Source organism: Leptopilina heterotoma, unplaced genomic scaffold (genome assembly GCF_015476425.1).
Source record: "Leptopilina heterotoma isolate Lh14 unplaced genomic scaffold, ASM1547642v1 Lhet_54, whole genome shotgun sequence".
In the NCBI taxonomy this organism is placed as follows: domain Eukaryota; kingdom Metazoa; phylum Arthropoda; class Insecta; order Hymenoptera; family Figitidae; genus Leptopilina; species Leptopilina heterotoma.
The window spans coordinates 4,367,387-4,390,196 of record NW_025111118.1 but is presented as its reverse complement, the minus strand read 5'-3'; the positions used below and the strand labels follow the sequence as shown (position 1 = coordinate 4,390,196).

General features: G+C 22.1%; 1 protein-coding gene across 5 annotated transcripts in view; it reads left to right on the top strand.

Annotated features, from left to right (window-relative positions):
* LOC122508445 (low affinity immunoglobulin epsilon Fc receptor-like) overlaps positions 1-22,810 on the top strand; it is a 229,961-nt gene that overhangs the window by 118,894 nt on the left and 88,257 nt on the right. For all 5 annotated transcript variants that reach the window (XM_043621801.1, XM_043621805.1, XM_043621804.1 and 2 more), the window contains one exon: positions 7,973-8,254. In XM_043621801.1, the coding sequence (XP_043477736.1) occupies positions 7,973-8,254 (282 nt within the window). The remainder of the gene's footprint in view (positions 1-7,972; positions 8,255-22,810) is intronic.

Here is a 22,810-nt window from a genome sequence, read left to right as displayed (position 1 = left end):
TTATTGAAAAATAAATAAAGAGAAATTAAATAAATGAATTTTTATAATAATATTTTAAGTAAAAATAATTTTTATTTCTGAAATAATAATAATAATATTTCAAAATAAATTTTATTTTTAATAAATAAATAAATTTATTAAAATATATTTTTAAATTAAAATTAAAATTAAAATTAATTTATAATTTTTTTAATTAGTAAACTTTACTAATAAATACTAATTTCTGCTAATTTATTATTAACATTTTTTTGATTTTGAATTAGTAAACTTTACTAATAAATAGTAATTTCTACTAATTTATTGGTAAAATTTACTGATTCGAAAGTCAACACTGATTTAAATTAGTAAACATTTTACTAATTCAAATTTAGAGAGTAAAATTTATTAATTTATAAATTTATTTATTTAATAATAAATTCAATAAAATTTATAATTTTAGAGAAAAATTTCGCTTTGTTTCTCTTTATTTTTCCCTGAATCAAAATTAATTCAAATTGAAAAAATTTTCCCCCAAAGGAAAGTTTATTCATTTCTTTTTTTTTTAACTGTAAGATTTCCCCTTTTCTTCAACTCTTGTGGAAAATTTTATGCTTTCTCTGATTTTAGTTATAAAAAAAAATTGACAATATTTTGTATTTTTAACTCTAGAAAAATAAGAACAGAGAGAGAGAGAGAGGGGAAAATAAAAAAAAAAGAATTTGAGAGCTTACAGCTCATTATTTTTTTCGGCGAAAGATCCTTGACGTTTGTCTACGGGAATCTCGGCATTGTGACTATCCAATTTCTGTTCATGGCGAATTGAATTCACATTTTCCGCTGTTTCAGTTTCCGCTCGAAGAATTTCCACCTCTTTCGCTTTGTTGAATTCCTCGTTTCGAGCACAAGCTCTTCTTCTACTTCTACTTATTCTTCTTATTCGTCTTCTTCGACTATTTTGTCTGAAAATGTCGCTGTTTGAAATGGTAAAATTTTTCAATGATAGTTACTCTCTCGACAGATTTCTTATTGTTATCTACTTTTAATTACATTCTCTGCACTCTCTTTTCAAAAGGTAAATTATCTTTAAAGATTTCTTCGATTTTTTTGTTTTTTTTTCTTGTTGCTTGAAACTTTTCTTTCTTTCGATTTTTTTCCAAAGAATTGGAATATTTTTTGTAAAATATTCGTAATTATTTTTTTATTTATCAAATTCTTGATTAATTTTTCTATTTACAAAATTTTTTATTTATTTTCTATTTATAAAATTTGTTGATTAATTTTTCTACTTACAAAATTCTTGATTAATTTTCTATTTATCAAATTCTTGATTAATTTCTTATTTATAAACTTCTTAGTTAATTTTTTATTTGTAAAATTCTGAATTAATTTTTCAATTTATTAAATTTTTGATTAATTTTCTATTTATAAAATTCTTAATTAATTTCCTACTTACAAAATTCTTGGTTAATTTTCTATTTATAAAATTCTTGATTAATTTCTTATTTATAAACTTCTTAGTTAATTTTTTATTTGTAAAATTCTGAATTAATTTTTCAATTTATTAAATTTTTTAATAATTTTCTATTTATAAAATTCTTAATTAATTTATACTTACAAAATTCTTGGTTAATTTTCTATTTATAAAATTTTTGATTAATTTCTTATTTATAAACTTCTTAGTTAATTTTTTATTTATAAAATTCTGGACTAATTTTTCAAGTTATTAAATTTTTAATATAAAGTTCTTAATTAGTTTCCCACTTAAAAAATTCTTGATTAATTTTCTACTTCATAATTTTTTTTTTGTGATTTTTTAATGAAAATAGTGAAATTAATTTCTGTGTTTCGAACAAAAGTTGTATATATATATTTTGAAATGAAAGCAATCTGATGGTATTTTTTGTATTTATTTATTTTTTTTCTCTTTTTGGCCGACGAAGTAAACACGTTGATTGCACGTACAGGTTGATGGGTTGTCTTTGCTTTTGATTCGAGCTCTTGTAAAGAATAGCCTCGGAATCCGAATACGTTCTCTTGATCGAAATTCATTTCTTGTCTCGATGTTTTCTCAATTCATCGTGCCATCAAACGTTGAGAATCATTTCATCCAAAAATCCCTCATTTCTCCCTCACTGTCCATGGAAATATGAATTCCAAAATAATAAAATTTATTTTAAACATTATTTATAAAATTTTTTTTCGAAAAATAAATTCTATTTAAAATATTATTTAAATAAATGACAAAATTTAGAAAATAATTTTTTTAATATTTCGAATAATTTAAAAAATAGTTTTGAATTTTAAAAAATAGTTTTTGAATATTTCGAATAATTTAAAAAATAGTTTTGAATTTTAAAAAATAGTTTTTGAATATTTCGAATAATTAAAAAAAAAGTTTTTGAATATTTCAAGTATTTAAAAAAATAGTTTTCGAATATTCCGAATATTTTTTTTAATTATTTTAAATAGTTGAAAAAGAATTGAAAAAACATTAATCGTTTAATATTTTGACAAATTAAATTGTAATTTTCAAAAAGAAATTTCCATTTATGAAACTCTCTCGAAAAAAAACTCACCATTTTTTGATTGTCGACAATTTTTTGTCTCATCCCACTTTTTTTTCCGTCCAACTTTAAAATATGAATTCCAAATGATCCGTTTAAGTGCAACTGCAGCTGTTGCATTTTTATTGGATGAGCTTCAATTTCCTTTTAATAAGAAGAAAGATGAAAGATGAATTATAATTTGACTGCGCACAGTGAATTTAATAGGAAAATGAAAATATATTTTCTTATGAGAAAAATTTTATTTAGAAGAAAAAAACACAATTTAAAAAAAAGTTAAAAAAAAATTCAGTAATATAAAAATAAAAAATAAAGAAAAATTAATAGAGAAAGAATTAATTTCACAGAAAATACTCCGTATTGTACAGGAATTTTTTTCTTATTGATTGCAGTTGCTTTTTAATTTTATTGGACAGATAACTTGATACGAGACTAATTGCTGTTTTTTATCGAGCTTTATGCCAATAGAAATAAAATGCAACTGAAATTTAATTTCAGCTTTCGAATTTATATTTTCTATACAAAAACCTTTATTTATTTACTTTCTTTTTATTGACAATTTTTTGTTTATTTCTCTTGTCTATTCTTTGTTTCATTCAAAAAAATATATTTAAAAATTGTTTTAAACATTTTTTAAAACATTTTTAAAAACATTTTTAAAAACTTTTTTTTAACATTCTTCTTAAATATTTTTTAACCATTTTTTAATTTTTCAATTTTCTGAAATTGTATCGAAAATTATTTTCTGGGAAAAAAAAAAGAAACATTTTTTTTTTCTGATAAAAAGTAAATACTTTATAATATTGAAAAGATGAAAAAAGAAAAAGAGTCAGAAGTTGAAATTTGAAATAAGGAAGAGAAAATAATTATGTAAATGGTATTTAAGAGAAAATTGAAACTGAAGTTATTTATTTCTTTTAAGTAACACTAATGATATAATTATATTTCAGTGATGTAATAATATTTTTTTTTATTTATTTTCTTCTTTGTTTGCTTAAAAGGTTTTTACGTGTAATAATAATTAATAACAATTTAATTGTAGAGAGCGAGGAAAATTTTGTTTCATTGAAATTTTTTTTTTATTTATTAATAATAATTAATAATAATTTATTGCATAAGAATTTACAAGTAAGGTAAAAAAATAATTAAACGTAAAATATGTTTCATAAAAAATAATTAACTGTATTATGTATTCAATTATTATTCACTGCTATTATTGTTTATTATAATTTATTTGTTAAATTTTTATTTTATTGATTAAATTGAAATCTTATTAATTTTTTATTTATTATTATTATTTAATTTCTATTATTTATTATTATTTATTTTTTTTTTATTTGGAAAATTATTTATACTTTACTTTTTAATTATTATTATTTTTTTTTTGCTATTTTTTTATTTCTCCGATTTAATTGAAAAATGATTAAAAATTATTATTTTACCGTTAATATCCATTTCCGTTTGTTGGAGAAATTCGTCCTCCAGTTCGTCATTATTTAATTTTCGATTAACAAATTCCGAGATTTTGTTATTTAAACTTCTTTTACCCTTTAAACTTCTATTACTCGATTGTGAAGTAATTTGTGGTGATAATAATTTTTTCGACATTATTGTAATTCCCTTCCAAAGAATAATTGATGCTATCAATCCAAATGTGGGATATAAAAATATTTTCATATCCCAATTTTCAAATTTTAACATTTCAAAAATATTTTTCATCTTCTGATACAAGTCTTGGAGCTTTTGCTTCTTTACTATTGTCCCAGTTTTTCTTATTCGATTGGTAAACATTTAACTTGAAATTTTGAATGCATTTGAGTGACACATTTGAAATTGACTTTTTTTTGTATTTTTACAAAAGGTTATTTTAAACATTCAACTGTTTTTTTTTCTTTCTTTTTTTTGCTTTGTGGAAAAATAACGAATCGACTTTTATTGTGTATTTTTTTACATGCTCTTTTTTACATATATCTGACACTGAAGGGAATTTTGTGGAAAAAAAAACAGAATTTGGTGCACTTGTAATGTCAATTTATTCTGCAATATTCAAAATGATGACTATAGGGTGATGTTGACGTTTCTGAAAGCTCAGGAGCTTTAGCGTCAAGTACAAATTGTGGTCATGCTCATCAAGTGCAGCGTCAGTTCAAGTGTACATTCAAAACAATAGGAGGTTTTTTGGGGGAAAAAAAAATATTTCCTACAGTGATGAAAAATTTTCTCTGAAAAGGGAAAATTTTTAGAGGAGAAAAATTGTTCTCTATTTTGATAATTTTCGAATTTTTTTTCTGTAATTTTTGTTATAGGAATAAATGAGTAAATAAATAAATAAATAAATAAATAAATAAATAAATAAATAAATAAATAAATAAATAAATAAATAAATAAATAAATAAATAAATAAATAAATAAATAAATAAATAAATAAATAAATAAATAAATAAATAAATAAATAAAATAAATAAATAAATAAATAAATAAATAAATAAATAAATAAATAAATAAATAAATATAATAAATAAATAATAATAAATAAATAAATAAATAAATAAATAAATAAATAAATAAATAAATAAATAAATAAATAAATAAATAAATAAATAAATAAATAAATAGGGGAATGTAGTCAAGGTTGGCCTACTGTCTAGGTAGGCCACTCGCGTTTTTTTTTCAAGTTCACTAGCGCCACCTACGCGCATTTTGTCGAAGCTTGTCTTAGTGAAACCTAACTTTTGTTCAATTACATTTTCGGAAAATCGAAAATTGTGTTTTCTGTGACGTCGGTACAAAAAAAGCTCAAAAAAAGTTTTGTGCATAATGTGAAAAACCATTAATAAAAGATAAAAAACAAATTGAATCGTCAAGGCAAGTATGCAGAAAATTTGTGGGACTCATGGTTGAAAGGAAAACAAAGTAAAAAATCGAATCCCGAAACGTATTTCTTTATGGTTACAACAATTCGGTAATGTTACTTACTGTCAAGGTCGGCCACTATGTGTTTAAAATGCGCAAAGTTGAGGACGAGCTACTTCATTTGCAAAAACTGCAATTCTGTATAACTCATAATATAATTGATCATCTTATTAATATTTTTATTTAATTTTATTAATATTTTAGTTCAAAACTTTTTTTTATTTATATTTATTTTTTTATATTGTTTATTGTTATTATTTTGTTATTTCATTAAGTTACAAACTGTAAACAATAAAGAATCAATTTTCCGTAACTCCAAACATGTTATTTTATTTTTTAACGATTAATGCCCTTTGAATTTTAAACATGGCCGACCTTGACTGTAATGGCCAACCTGGACTACAAATTTTTTTTTTTTTAAATCTTTATAACTTTTTCATTTTTAAACCTGTCAATTTACTTTGTACAGAAAAAATGTTCCTATTAAACAGGACTTTCCAACCATATACTTCAATTGTCCAAATTCATTTTTAAAAAAAAGTTATAAACAAAAGTCAAAAAGGTGGCCGACCTAGACTATGTTCCCCTAAATAAATAAATAAATAAATAAATAAATAAATAAATAAATAAATAAATAAATAAATAAATAAATAAATAAATAAATAAATAAATAAATAAATGAATAAATAAATATATAAATGATTTATGGAAGAAAATATTAGCTGTTGCGATAAAAAACTTTTCTATAAAGGAAAAATTTTTCAAAAACGATTAGCTTTCTATGTTTTCAATTTTTGAGCTTTTTTCTTGATAATTTTCTTAATAATTTTTTTTATTTTATTAATTATTCATAAAAAGAGAAATTCTGCAATTTTCTGCAATTTGATAGAAAAGAAAAAATCTAATTTTGAAAAGTTTGCAAAAAAAAAATTGTTCATCTCTATTTTGTCAATTTTTTAATTTAAATTCAAGAATTTTTCTTAAAATAATTTGCAGTTTTTGAAAAAAAAATTCTGATCAGTTTGCAGAGAATATTCTATTTTATAATTAATTTAAAAAGAAGATTAGAAAACAATTCGAAAATTGACAAAATAAAGAATAAATTTTTGAAAACTTTTTTGTCAGGAAACTTTGTTTTTCAGAGAAAATTCTATTGGGGAAAATTTTTTATCACTTCAAAAATATTGTTTTTTGATAAATAATTTCGATAAAAATGAGAAAAAGATTTGAAAATTGACAAAATAATAAAAAATAGAATCAATTTTTTTCGAAAACTTTGTTTTTGAGAAAATTGTAATAAAGAAAATTTTTCTTGGAGAGAAATCTTGTTTTTCAGAAAATTCTACTACAGAAAATTTTTTATCGCTGCAGAAAATATAGTTTTTTTTTTTATAGATAATTTGAAAAAAAAATTAGAAAAAATTTGAAACAAAATAGAGGCAATTTTTTATACGAAGAAAATTTTTTATTTTTCATAAATAATTTGGAATTTTATCAAAATTATTTTTCATTTTTTCGATTTTTGAGTTTTATTTCTTAATAATTTTTTCTATATTTCCAATAATTATTTATCAAAAAACAATATTTTCTGCAGTGATAAAAAATTTTCTCCAAAAGAACAAATTTAATTTGAAAAGTTATCGAAAAAATATTGTTTCTCTTTTGTTATCTTTCGAATTTCTTTTCTATAACTTTTTTTGAAAATTCTTTCAGAAAAAGATTATTTTCTACACAGTTGGGAAATTTTCTCTAAAAAATTCAAATTATTACCAAAAAAAAATTGCTTCTTTTTGTTGATTTTACAATTTTCTATTACTTTTTACGAAACAATATTTAAATATTCGAAAAAATTAAAAAAAAAAATCGAAAAAATCTATTTTTTTAAAAACTAAAAATTTATTGTTGTATTTACAAGGGGAAAATTTAATTCGTCTCGAAAATTGAAATGTGAAAAAAGTGTTAAAGACAGAGAGAAAGATTTGATTCATGCGTTAACTAAATGACAATGTTTTCCTTGCTTTAGAAAATAAAAATTTTTTTAACCACCTGAGAGAAAAAAATTCCTTTTTTTTATTTCGAAACCAAAAAAAACCGCGGTCTTTTGACCGCGGGGACATTGTAAATAAATAAATAAAAAAATAAAAACAGGAAAGTTAAATTTTTTTCGAAATTCGATTTAGAAATTTTCTTTTTGAAAAATTAATTTTTTGGAAAAAAATAAAATTTTGATTGTATAGAAAATTTCAAAAAAAAAAAATTCTGACTGTACAGTAATTTTCGAAACTAGAAAAAATTGATGATCTTGTGTATAAAAATTAGAAAAGCGTGAATTATTTTTTCTCTCGGTGGAAATTTTTTTTTTTTTTACTTTTTTGTTTTCTTTTTTAAAATTTCTTCCTTTTTTCCAAATTTTTTTTCCAAGGGAAAAATTGCTTTTCTCCATTTTTCCCTTGCGGAGGAGAAAATATTGTCAATTTGGCTAATGATGAAATGCGTCTCTCTTTTCTGTCTTTTAGGCGCGGAGACCGATGCAGTTCAGGCCCTATTGGCGCGTTATCTGCAACGACGTCTTCAGGGTTCACAATTTTCCACACCCCCACCGCCGGCCGTTCTCTTCAGTACAAATCATCAACAACGCTTGCGAACAGCGCCACAAAAATTTCTCAATTCTCAAGAAAATAATGACGATCTCTCGAAAGAACATCGAGATCGTAGGGACGATTACGACGATTATGAGGATGATCTTCAGGGCTTTGAAGACAGTGCCAAAAGTAGAACCAGAATCGATCTTCTAGCCGGTGAATTTTCATTTTTTTTTATACTCTTTACATTTAATTTCAATTTATTTTAATTTTCATTTTTTACAGTCCTTTCACTATTTTTACTGCCTTATCGCCTCTAACTTTATTGAAAAAAAAATTATAACTGAAAAGAAATTCAAAAATTTGAAAAATTAATAGATTTAAATTGATAAAAAAACAATTTTGATTTACCAAACGAAAAAACAAGAGAAAAAATATTTTAAAAAAAGAATTTTTGATTTAATAAACAGTAAAAAAAGTAAAAAAAAAAAATAAAAAAAATTTTTTATTTAAAAAGCAAAAAAGGAAGCAAAAAAGAAAAATATTAAAAAAAGTTTTTTATTTACTAAACGAAAAAAAAATTTTTTTTAATTGTTATGAAATGTGTACCGAAAATGAAATATACACGGAGAAATGGTTATTATTTTTTGTTTAAACATTGAGAGCGGGAAAATTTTCATTTCGTTCGTTACGCTAGCTCTTTGGTACGTAATACACGCGTTATATAGTTACGAATTGTATGAATAGATTTGAATAGATTCAACATTCAACTGCGTCGAGGTTGAGAATATAGGGGTAAAATTACGCTTGACCGATGATAATATGATAACAAGTGTGAATAGAGGCGTGCAATGACGTCACGTTGCCTTTTCAAGGTGTACTCTCAATTCACCTGAAGCAAAATGAACAAGTAATCTGCCCATAATACGCTCCAAATATATTGCTGCATAACATTCTATTTTCATAATTCTATTGTTTACAATTTTACACTTCTATTTTCTGTGTGTGTGTGAGAAAAAAACAATAAAATTTATATGGAAAAAATACTTCACAAAAATTAAATCATGATTATTTATTTTAATTTATAAATTCGAATTTTTTTTTTTGTTGAGAAAAAAAGAAGGGAGATAATTTATTTATTTATTTATTCATTCGTATATTAAGGGATGAAATGAAAGACTTTTGAGATTTATAATGATAAAAATAATGAAAATGATAAAAATAATAAAAGTGATAAAAATAATATAAATAATAAAAATAATAATAATAAAAGTAGGAAAATTTGCATCATTTCTATTTCTTAATTACAATTGCTTTAATAAAATTTAAAGTTTTTTTTTTTTGAAAATAAAGGAAAAAAAATGTTTATAAATTCTATTTGTCAATTGACAATTTTAATTGAAAATGAAATTGAAAATTTTTTAATTTTTAGAAGATAAAGGAAAAATTTTACTCAAAAAAATATTCTAATTACGAATTTCTTTAATTGAAAAATTATTCGAAAACAGCAATAACGTCTCTTTTACATAATTATTATTATTATTATTTTTCCACAGGAATTAAGAATTTCAAAAATTATTTTTTAAATAAATAATTATTATTATTTTTCCACAGGAATTTTGAACTAAAATTCTTCTCTAAATCAAACATTTTTAATAATTTTTTAAAAAGTTGTTCATGAGAATTTTCAAATCCATTTCATTTCAATTCAATTTTACTTGAAATTTTGATTATTGCGAATTTCTTCAATTAAATATATATTAGAAAATAGAATTATCAAATAATTTCAAAAGAATTCAATTAAATTTTTTCAAAACGATGAATTCTACAGAATTGTTAGTTAAGTGCATGAAAAATTCAGATTTTCAAAGATTTTAATTTGAAACTTTTTGAAAATTCAATTATTTCTAAAAATTCATCCTATAGTGCTTTTAATATTGCAATTATTATCTCAACTTTTAACTGAAATTAATTTTTAAATTAATTTTTATTAGAAAATTCTACGAGAATTCAATTATTTAAATACAAAAAAAAAAATTTATTGAATAATTGCATGTTTCTTAAAATTAAATTCTCATACAGAATTTTATTAATAAATTTTTAAATAATTGAATTTTCTTGAAGAATTTTAATAAAATTTTTAAGAATAATTACTTTTTTTCGAGGAATTCGATTAAAATTGTATTAAAAATAATTGAAATTCTGCAATAAGTTTTATTTTTTATGAAAATAATTGAATTCTCATTTCCTAATAAGAATTTTATTATTTACCAAAATAATTCAATCCCTGTGAATATTTTATTATTTATAAAAATAATTGAATGATTGCGAAGAAATTTATAAAAAAAATTTGTAAATAATGAAATTTCTGTGAAATTTTTATTATTTTTTGAAAATGATTAAAGGTTTGTGTAGAATTTTATGAAATTGTTTTTTAAATAATTGAATTCTTTTGGAAAATTTTATTAGAATAGTAGATACCTATTGAATCATTGAATTAAGGAAAATTTTTGAAAATAATTGAAATTTTGCCAAGAATTTTATTAAATTTTTTGAAAATAATTTAATTTCGGAGAAGAATTTAATTATTTCTAAAGATAATTGAAATTTTGACAAGAATTTTATTAAAATTTTTGAAAACAATTGAATTTCTTAGAAGAATTTTATTATTTGAAAAGATTATAATTGAAATTTTGACGAGAACTTTTTAAAAAAAAATAATTCTACAGTTAGTTAAAAAGTATGAAGAATTTAGATTTCCCAAGATTTTAATTCGAAACTTTTTCAAAATTCTATTTTTTCTATAAAAATTCATGCTTCAATGCTTTTAATATTAAATTATTATCTAAAATTTCAAAAAAAAAAAAAATAATTTTCAAATCAATTTTTATTAGAAAATTCTACGAGTTTTATTATTTATAAAAATAATTTAATATTGCGAAGAAATTTATAAAAAGTTGGTAAATAATTGAATTCCTGTGAAATTTTTATTATTTAAAAATAATTAAATGTTTGCGTAAAATTTTATTGAATTCTTTTTTTAAAGAAGAATTCTTTTTGGGAATTTTTATTAAAATAGTAAATGTTGAAAATCGTTGAATTGAGGAGAATTTTTGAAAATAATTGAAATTAGGACAAGAATTTTATTTACACTTTTGAAAAAAATTAATTTTTGAAGAATTTTGTTATTTATAATGATAATTGTGATTTAAACGAGAATTTTTTTTAAAATGAATGTAATTGAATTTTGTTAGAAGAATTTTATTAATTTGAAAATAAAATTGAATTTCTGCAATTATTTGTAAATTCTCCAAAATTCAATATTTTTTAAATGTTTATAACTAAAATTCTTCTATAAATCCATTATTTTTAATAATTAATTAAATATTTATTGACAAATTTAACAAATTTCAGAAGAATTTGAATTATTAAAATTTTTCAAAAATCTAAGTTCATTAAAATTTCTAATTGAATTCATTCAAAATTGAAAAATTTTCTAAAATTTCAAACTGAAACCGTTTGAAGTTAATTTCTTTTTTGAAAATTATAAACGCAACTCTTTTCAAATTTATTTAATTTTGAATTCATATTTCATTTTTATGAAAAAAAATTTAAATTAAAAACTTTTAAATTCTATTATTTTTAAAATTAAAAATTGCTAATTTTGTTTAAAAAAGTATGTAAAAATTGTTGCTAGTAAATAAATATCGAGGAAATAAAAGAGAGACTTTTGGGATTTAGTTAAAATTTCAAAGTTGAACGTATTTTGTATTATAAATTACAACTTTCTATAAACATGCTTCGCCCTCGACAAATCGAGTTGCACAGAAGGGTAAGAGAGTTTAAAAGGGATTTTCAGCGGTTATTCTGAACTGTTTGTGAAACACATTCTACCATATTCGAACCAAGTTCACCATAAATGAATAAACTGTATTTCAGTTTGCTTTCAGATTAATGTCGTTTATTCTGATATTCCCTCAGAGGGACAGTATCGTCTTTACAGAAACAAAAATTATTTTTCTTCAAGTTGCAATACTTTTTGTTTTAAAAATAATTTATTGGTAAAATTATATTATTATTAAAAAATATATTATTATTTAAAATTATTATTATTATTGTTATTATCTTAAGGTATTATTGTTACTATTACTATTAGCATTAATAAACTATTTTATTATTTATCAAACTTGTAAAATTTTCATAAAATAAAAATGAGGGTAAAGAAAAAGAAAATTGTAAGGAAAAAAGAGAGAAGAAAGAAAAGAGAATAGAAAAAAAGAAAGAATAGAGAAAGAAGAAAGAATAGAAAAAGAAGAAAGAATGAAAAAAAGAATCGAGAAAGAAGAAAAAATAGAAAAATAAGAAAGAATAAAAATGAAGAAAGAATAGAAAAAGCAGAAAAAATAGAAAAAGAGTAAATAATAGAAGAAGAAGAAAGAATTGAAAAAGAAGAAAGAAAAAAGAATAATAATAGGAACCCTAAACCAGGCGATAAGAAACAAAAAGAAAAAGGTGAAGAAATAAAGAACCAAAAAGAAAAAAGGGAAGAAATAAATAAAAACATAAATCAAAAGAAGAGCGATTCGACAAGAACAAAAAAAATGTTAAAGCTAAAAATGAAGAAATAAACAATAAACAAAGACAAGGAAATGAAATAAGCAACAAAGGAACAAGAAAATAAAAAGAAAAACGAGAAGTATTAAGTAAAACGCAATCGTAGAAAAAGAAGAAAACACAAGAGAAGTTATATAAACACTGGAAGTGAAACTAAAATGAGATAAAAATGTGGTAAGAGTGCAACAAAAAAAAAAGGAAACGTTCCGGTTCACAAATGCAGGAAGACACACTGAAAAAGAAGTGGAAAATGAGGATTAAGAGCAAAAGCAAAAAAAAAAAAAAAAATGAATTTAAACGCGGGCGAAAAATCCCCCAAACAAAAATCCAGTATTAATGATAAAGTATATACGTATGAGGGGGAAAAAAATTAAAAGAGCAAAGAAAAAAAAAGTAAATAAATAAAAAGAATAATAAAAAGTAATCGGATATGAAAAATGTACATTATAATTCCATTCTAGAGGAATAAATGAGAAAAGAGGTTTTTTTCTGCATTTAATAAATGAGGGAAGAAAAAAATTTTGATATTTTTAGAGCATTATTATTAGAATAATTATTATTTTTACTTTTTAGTATTATTAGTATTATTAGTATTATTAGTATTATTAGCATTATTAGTATTATTAGCATTATTAGTATTATTAGTATTATTAGTATTATTAGTATTATTAGTATTATTAGTATTATTAGTATTATTAGTATTATTATTACTACTTTTATAATTATTTTTGTGAGCGTTAAAAAATGACAAAATTCTGTGCTTTACTATATTCAGGGCTTGTTTAAATCGAAAGTATAGACCAATCTAAACCCCAAGGGAGATAGCAAATATTTAAGGGAAGTTTGATTTTGGCAAATACACCCACGGTACAAGCCTCAGACGAATGTTTGATGTACGACGAAACTTCTACTTCACATTGCAGAAACTGAAATCGTGAAACTATTCGTTGAATGTTCAATAACATATACATATATACTTACATATAATCTCTTAAAATTAAAAATCAATTTCTACTTTGACCATGAGAAAAAAATATTTTTTTTCTTTTTTCATAATATGTATAACGAAGGAAAAAAATTATTAAAGAAAAATTAAATTGTCGATGATGGTGAATTAAAAATTTACTAACCACGAAGATTGAATAATCGAAGGAGCATTTTTATTTCTCTTGCAGGCAGGAAATTGTTTTAATAAATGAATAAATAAATAATCTGTCTGCGAGGGAAATGTTAAATAATTCTTTAACTAATGAGATGAAATATTTCGTCTGTGAGTTAAAATAATTTTACATATCTGTGATATTGTCACTATTGATGGGATTTTAATAAGCATTTGTCTGACCACAATTGACTTGTACTACTTAATATAGGAATATAAAAATCATTTTTGTTTTTTCTGACCTAAATTTTTTACTACTAAATGAAAATTATTATAATTTTATATTTTTCTGTCTGTCTGACTATAATTGTTACTACCACTGATTCTAAATGGAATTTTTTTTTTTTTTTTAATATTCCGTCTGAGTGAAAACGACCTGTACTACTTAATTTTAATTCCAGCAATTTTATGTTTCGTCTGACTAGAACTGTCTCTTACCACTTTGAATACAAAAGCAAGAATTTACAATGCTTTTGTCTGACTAAAATTTATATTACCACTGATTATTTTTATTTCAACGAAATGAAATATTTCGTCTGAGTGAAACTGACATTTACTACTTACATGCTAATTTCAAAAATTTTAAAACCTCTCGTCTATAGCTACTTATTTTAATACCAAATTTTTTTTAGTGTTTATTACAACAAATTCGTTTAGTAAATACAATTATTAAATCTCATATTAAAGTCACACAAAAAAATAAATTTTTTGTCTGACAATAATTATCTGCAATGAATTGCAATTAGAAAGTTAAAATTCTTTTAATTTACTGAAATTCTTATTATTACTGATTTTAGATTGAGGGAAATTAAATATTTAGTCTGACTTTAACTATAAACTTTACTACTTAAAAAATAGTTTAAAAACCGTTTACCTTCTCTAACGATTCTTTACCTACTCTGACTAAATTCAAACAATTAACTTCAACGTCTGACTATAACTGTCTCGTACTACTGGTGGAATTCGAAATACTTTAGAAAGCTCTTGTTGTCAGTAAAACTGACTCTTACTACTCATAGAAAAAAAAAAATTACACTGCAGAAAACAAATAGAAACCTCATATTAAAATCAAAAATATATACAATTTAAAAAAAACGAAAAATTTTTTTTTAGAATCGTTAATAAAAATAGTTTTTAAATAGAGAACAAACAATTTTTTAAATAAAAATAAGTAAAAAAAATTTATAAACGAAAAACGAAAGAAAAATTGAAATGTAGAAAAAAATCATTACGAAAGTTATTGGGTATTCGTTATCACGAAAGAACGAAAAGAAAAATAACAAAGTAAAAGAAAAAAAAAGCAGAGAAAAAATTTCTCTCTTTATTCACAATCGCAAATTTTTAGATGTGTAACGATCTTCTCAAAAGACAGAAAAAAGTGATAAAGAATGAGGCAGTCACTGGGGAAAGGTATTTAACATCCGCCTGGACTTAATTACTCTTCTTGTGTAAATATTGTTCATCACGTGTTTAGACCGTAACAAATTTGGACGGCTTCAAAGTGAGAGAAAAGGAGAGGGGGTGATGGATGAGATGAGCTTGATAGTCACCAAGAGGGATTTGAATGAAAACAGAACTGTCGTGATTGAAAATCGTTAGGTACTAATACAAATTGGTTATATTAATTGTTTTTTAAAAATTATATTGTTATTTTCAACTGTATTTATATTTGAATTTTTTATTATTTGTAAATTTAAATTAGTAATTTACTAATTTGGAATTACTAATTAGAATTAGTATAACTTTTTGCTTTCGAATTAGTAAATTTTAGTATTATTACTATTAGTATAGTAATTTACTATTTTTACTAATAGTAAATATGAGCAATTAACTCCAACGTCTGACTAAAACTGACTCGTACTACTGATGGGATTAAAATACTTAAAAAAAAACTCTGAAACAAACTCTTAAACTCGTAAACTCGTAAAATTTTGAAAAAAAATTTATTACAACCAGAGAAAATAATTTTATTTGAACATTTATTAAAATTTCTTGAAAAATCGACACCGTATCATGTTTTATATATTTTCTAGAATAGTTTTTAGTCTACAAAAAAGTTATTTCAAATTTTTTAAATTTTTTTTGTCTAATTTTCAGGTCTTGCTTAGTCTAAGAAAAAAATTACAAGTTAATGCCTATAAGTAATTTTTATTATGCAGAAAATGACCTTTAAAATAAGCTTAAGATGATTAAAAAATAAAAAGCGTTCATTATTTTAGAAGTTATTTAAATTTTTGTAAAACATTGAAAATGACGATTTTTTAAAAATATCTAAATAAAATACTGGACAACTTCTTACAACCTTTTTTTTTTTAAAAAAAATTAATAATTTTAAAAATAATAGAATTTAAAAATTTTCTAATTTAAATTTTTGTTGAAAACATTAAAAAAATTCAATTTTGGAGAAATTACGAATAATTGAAAAAATTCAATTATTTTCGAAAAAAAAAATAAAATTCTTCTTAAAAAATTCAACTATGTTCAAAATTTAACTATATTTCAAAATAAATAAATGTTCAGAATTTAAAAAAAATTCTCGTAAAAATCACAATTATCTTTATAAATAACAAAATTCTTCTTCTAAGTTTAATTATTTTCATAAATGTCAAAAAAATTCTTGTCCTAATTTCAATTATTTTCAAAAATAAAATTCATTTTTCTATTTTCAATGATTTTCAATATCTACTATTTTAATAAAATTTCCCAAAAAGAATTCAATTATTTAAAAAAATTTTGTTATAAAATTGTATGCAAACATTTAATTATTTTCATAAATAATAAAAATTGCACAGGAATTCAATTATTTTCATAAATAATACATTTTTTTAAGGAATTCAATTATTATTTTCATAAAAAATAACAAAACTTTAGTCTCTTAATGAAAAGAAGTGCAAAAAAATTCTGATGATTTCTATTTGTCATTTCAATTTTGAATGAATTATAAAATAAAAATAATTATAACATTAATTAATTATTAATTAATAATAATAAAGTACATGTTTCGGTAATCTGTTCGCAGTTTGAAGTTAGTTGTTTGCTTTTTGTTTCTTAACTTTTTTATAATTTTTCTTTTCAAATATTTTCAATTTTAAAATTAATGTATTGAAAATCATCGAATTGTTGCAAAAAATTTTATCAAAAAATTTCATGATAATAGAATTTCTTCAAAGAATTTTATTATTTAGGAAAATAATTGAATTCTCGCAAAGAATTTTATTAAAATTTTTAAAAATCCTAATTAAATTCTTTTGAAGAATTTCTTTAAATTTTTTTTAAACGAATTGAGTTTGTTTAATAATTTTAATTGAAAATTTTGAAAACAATTGAATTTTATGAAGAAGAATTTTATTAAAAGTGAATTGAAAATAATTAAATTCTTGCGAAGAATTTTACTATTTATAAAAATAGTTGAATTGTTTCGAAGAATTTATTAAAATTTTAGGACATAATTGAAATTTATGGAAATATTTAAAAATATTTGAATTCATCCGAGGAATTCAATTAAAATTGTTTTGAAAATAATTGAATTCCTTCGAAGAATTTTACTGTTTATAATTATAATTGAATTATTGCGAAGAATGTTACTATTTATAAAAATAATTAAAATGCTTCGAAGAATTTATTAAAATTTTTAGAAATAATTAAATTGTTATTAAGAATTTTATTGAAATATTTCAAAATAATAAAATTTTTTCGAGAAATTCAATTAAAGTTGTTTCGAAAATAATGGAATTTCTTTAAAGAATTTTATTAAAATTAAGTATATTTAAAATAATTGAATTCATAGCAAGAATTTTATTATTTTTTGAAAATAATTGAATTATTTTAATTCTTTTGACGAATACATTTAAAAATTGCATTAAAAGTTATTTAATTTTTATATAGAATTTTTTAAAAATATTTTCAGAATAATTGAATTAATTTTAGAGAATTTTAAATTCTTGCTGAAATTGCATTTAATGGAAATTTTTGAAAATAATTAAATTCTTTCATGTAATTTTATTTAAATTTGATTAAAAATAATTGAATCCCTGCAAAGAATTTTTGTATTTATAAAAATAATTGAATTGTTTTGAAGAATTTATTAAAATTTTAGGAAATAATTGAAATTTATTAAATTATTTAGAAATATTTGAATTTATCCGAGGAATTCAATTAAAATTGTTTTGAAAATAATTGAATTTCTGCAAAGAATTTTACTATTTATTAAATTAATTGAATTCTTGCGAAGAATTTTACTATTTATAAGAATAATAAAATTTTTTCGAAGTATTTATTAAAATTTTAGAAGATATGAACAGTATTGATATGTTTATCTTCATGTTTTATAACAATACTTTTATAAGTTGTTTTAATTAAAAAAGGTTTGAATTAAAAATTTTTGAATTTTAAGACATTATATTATATTATATTTAATCAAATTCCTGTGGAAAATCCTGTTCCAAAAATAAGATTAAAAATAGGAATTGTGCAAATATTTTTCTTGTTTTTCTAAAACAAAATAATAATTTTGTTAAAAATTATGATTTATAAACAAAAATAATGCAAAATAAATAAATTTTCTATTTCTTATTCACAGTTTTTTTTTCAGTGTATATTATAGTTAAATTCTATTTGGTTCAAATAATTATTGGCTCAAATAAAATTATATTTGAGTCAAATAAATTTGATTCAAATATAATTATATTTGAGTCAAATAAATTTGATTCAAATATTATTATATTTGAGTCAAATAAATTTGATTCAAATACAATTATTTTTGAGTCAAATAAATTTAATTCAAATATAATTATATTTGTATCAAATAAATTGCCAAAAATTATTTATACCAAATAGCATTTAATTGATTTAAAATATAAATTATTTGAATCAAGTGAATATTTTATTTTGACTTGGTTTATTTTGTAAATTAATTGCTATTTATTTGTTTAAATTTACATGCTACAACAGTATATTCAATGAACATTATTCCAGTTTCTCTCGCATTAGCATGAGGAGAATTTCGAGGACGTTAGGACTGTTCCTTTGCCTCTGTTAACTGTGCCCTTCAACCCTGAATTGTGAAGGACTATTCCCGGCACTTGTCCGAAAAGTAATTAATGACGATATTATCTCGACAGAACAATTAATATCAAAGCCTCACTTTAGAACCTTTTGCTCCGTGGGGCTCAAGCTTATCGTTTCAAAACGTCAATTAAACTTCTCAAGTTTCTGCGTCGTCGAGAATTCTCTCTCTCTCTCTTTCTTTCTTTCACTCTCTCTCTCTCACTCATTTCTGACATCCAATCACAAACTGATAACGTCTTTTGTGATATGCTTTTGTTGAATAAGTTTTGTCAAAAAAGAAAAAAAAAAAAATCTAATATACTTTTTTCCGGAAGCAAAAAAAAAACTTTTTTCGTGATAAAATTTTCTCTTTGTATTTTAATCGAATGTTGATAAAATAAAGGAAATGAAAATTTTTATTCATTAAAGTAAAAAGTAATTATGAAATTCAATTTTTAATTCGAAAATAAAAAATAATTAAAGTAGAATATTTTATTTAATATTTATTATTATTATTTATTATTATTCATTAAGTATTTACTTTTTTGAAATTATTATTCGAATGAAAATTATTTCCTTGGTTTTAAAAAAAATATTTATTAAAAAAAAATAAAAAAAATATCGTTTTTAATTTTTCCATTAAAGCAATTCTATTCGGAATAGAAAAGAAAAAATGATCTTTTTTTCTTCTTTACATTCTGCAATATTGTTCAAATGGAAAAAAAATTCCGTTATGAAACGAGCAGACAAAATAATGTAAATATGCGAAATTTCTCTTTAATCTCAGTCGAGATCTTATTGAATCAATTTATAGAAGGAAAGAAGAAAAAATCGTACCAACAACTTTTCGACTTTCTAACTTTAAAATAAAATTGACAAGATTTGATTAATTCCTGTTTGATATAAATTTTATTACCTCGTTTGACAAAATATTGATTTCTATAATATATATATATATATATATATATATATATATATATATATATATATATATATCGTAAAAGATCTTTGATCTTTGATAAACTCTTGAATCTTTTTTTTTTCACGACAAAATATCTCTGATATTAAATTAAAGAAAAAATATTTGTAAAATATTTTTTTTTTTTTGCTAATAAATAATAAATAAATAAATTCATTTTTATTTTCAATTAATTTCTACAAGTTTCTGATTTATTTATTTTCACTAATTAGTGAAATTTATTGGAATAATTAATTAGATATTTTTCAAAAAAAAAAAAATTTTTAGGGTAAAAATTAAGTAATTTATATAGTGTAAGTGAAAAAGAAAAAACTTTGTATAGCAAAAAACGTGTAAATTTTAATTTTTATTCATTTATCAAATAATATTTCCTATATAATATTACATTCCATTTAGTATGAAATATGAATATTAATTTTCAATTTTAACTTTGTTGTAAATGCAATATCTATATTAGCATTTTGCTATTGCGATTTGAAATGAGATTATCATGTATACATATATAAAATTATAATTTAATTTTCATTTCCTTTAGAGAAGTTGTAACCTAATTCAAATTGCAAACGGCGAAGTGCGTCGATCTTGTTTGGCACAGAAGTCGTCGTATTAGCAGTTGGTCGAGTTTTCTTGATGTAATTAAGAACGTTTGTAACAAATTGCCAACAGCTGATAGAAATGTCTTAACAAAATATAAATATATATACAAATATATATATATACTAGGGGGGCTTCGCCCCCCTGCGCGCCCCGCGCGCCAACCCCCTAACTATTTTTAATATTTATTTTAATTTTTAAAATCATGTTATCTTAATATGATGGCATAGTAATGAGTTAGAGTAAATTATAACAGGAGATATTAAAAAAGATAACTAATAGAGAATTCTACTTTACGGAAGTGATTATAGTGTCAACTTTTTCAAGTTTGACACTCCTCATAGTAAATTTGATAATTCTTTTTTCTCAGTGTCAAAAGTATTATTGGGCCCCTTTTTACCTGCAGTTGACATAAATGTTGACGTAATGTAAGGGCCATTAGGGGCTGTCCATAAATTACGTAAGTCATTTTTTGGGTAAATTTGACCCCCTTCCTCCCTCGTAAGATATTTTACATACATTAGCGCCATTTTTCCTATTGTTCGCAAGATCTTGCTGACCCCCTTCCCCCCTAAATGTCTTACGTAATTTATGGACGGATTTCGACGTAAAATAATAGACGTTTGTGGGCTTCATTTTTACCCGTAGGTCAAAACTGACCTTAAAATTGACCTAAATTTTGAGGAAACAGTAGGTCAGAAAGAATTTTCTTGTCAATTTTTGACGTGTAGGTCAAAACTGACCCTAAAATTGACCTAAATTTTAAGAAAATGTCAGATCAGAGAGAGATTTCTGGTCAAGTTTTAACTTGTAGGAAAAAACTGCCATTAAAATTAAAGTACATTTTGAGGACAGAAAAATAATTTTAATAGAATTTTTAAAAAAAATATGTCAATTTATAACATCTTTTATTAATTGAAACTTAATATTGAAATTTAGGTCAAACTTCTTTTAACCAATGGGTCGAAAATTCCATCAAACTTTAATATAAGGGTACGACTTTTTAAAAAATCCTAATTAATTTATTTTTTTCATGTATAGGCTAAAAAATATGTCAAATTGGACCTAAATTTTAAGGAAAGGTCAGGTCAGAGGAAGTTTTTTCGACAATTTTTGCGGTGTAGATGAAAACTGACCTTAAAATTGACCTAATTTTTGAGGGCAAAGGGAATTGTTCGTCAATTTTTTCCGTTAAGGTCAAAACTGCCCTTAAAATTGACCTACATTTTGAAGGTAAAGGGAATTGTTTGTCAATTTTTTACCTGTAGATTAAAACTGCCTTTAAAATTGACCTACATTTTGAGGTCAGAGGGAATTATTTGTGAATTTTTGACGTTTAGGTCAAAACTGCCCTTAAAATTGACCTACATTTTGAGGGCAGAGGGAATTGTTTGTCAATTTTTTACCTGTAGGTTAAATCTGCCCTTAAAATTGCCATAAATTTTGAGTAATTTTGACCTGTAGGTTAAAACTGCCCTTAAATTGACCTGAATTTATGTCAAATATAACTTGTTTCTGACGATGGACCTACCTTGACAGTGGGCCAACCTTGACTATGTTCCCCCTACTATAAGGGTCCCTTAAAACTTTCTGAAACAGCGGCGGCGGCGATATGATTTTATATTAATAGGGATAGATATATATATATGTGTCTGTTACGAGTTTCAATGATCCGTGTACGTATTTAATATACATAGAAAGAAATACTCGACCAATGAACTCGACTTATCTGAAGAAATGAACTGAAAATGAGAGCAAGTTTTATGCTTGGCCAAGGCCGACATTACCTTGCCGGAGAAAGTACTTTTGCTTTTGCTTATTAAAAGTTCATTAGCATCTTCCATTTCTTGACGAAAAATCTCGAAAAATTAACATAAATATTTGAGGCGATAAAAAATTGATGCTCGGATTATTCTTCGAAAATACAATTTATCTTCTTTGCTTTCTATTTTTAATTTTTCTACTATGAACAAAGTATAGATTTTCTGATAAATATTAACAAATATATTAGAAATGTAGAATAAAAAATAATGTAATATTAATTAATTATTAATTACAAATATTATAAAATTAATTAATATATACATTTTATAATTACACTAAAAAACATTTATTTGATTTAAATAACCGATTACTTGACTATTCTCAATTGAATATTTACTTGAATCAAATAATTTTTATTACAATCAATTAAATAGTATTTGCTTCTAATAATGAATTTATTGGTTCAAATACAATTTTTTTTTTGTGTCAAGTAAAAATTATTTGAATCAAGGAAATATTTATTTGATTCAAGTTAAAATAAATTGAGTCGAGTAAATATTTATTTCATAATAGCAGGGCTCGAACTAGGTCCGTAACTTTGCTTGAAGTCCGTAAA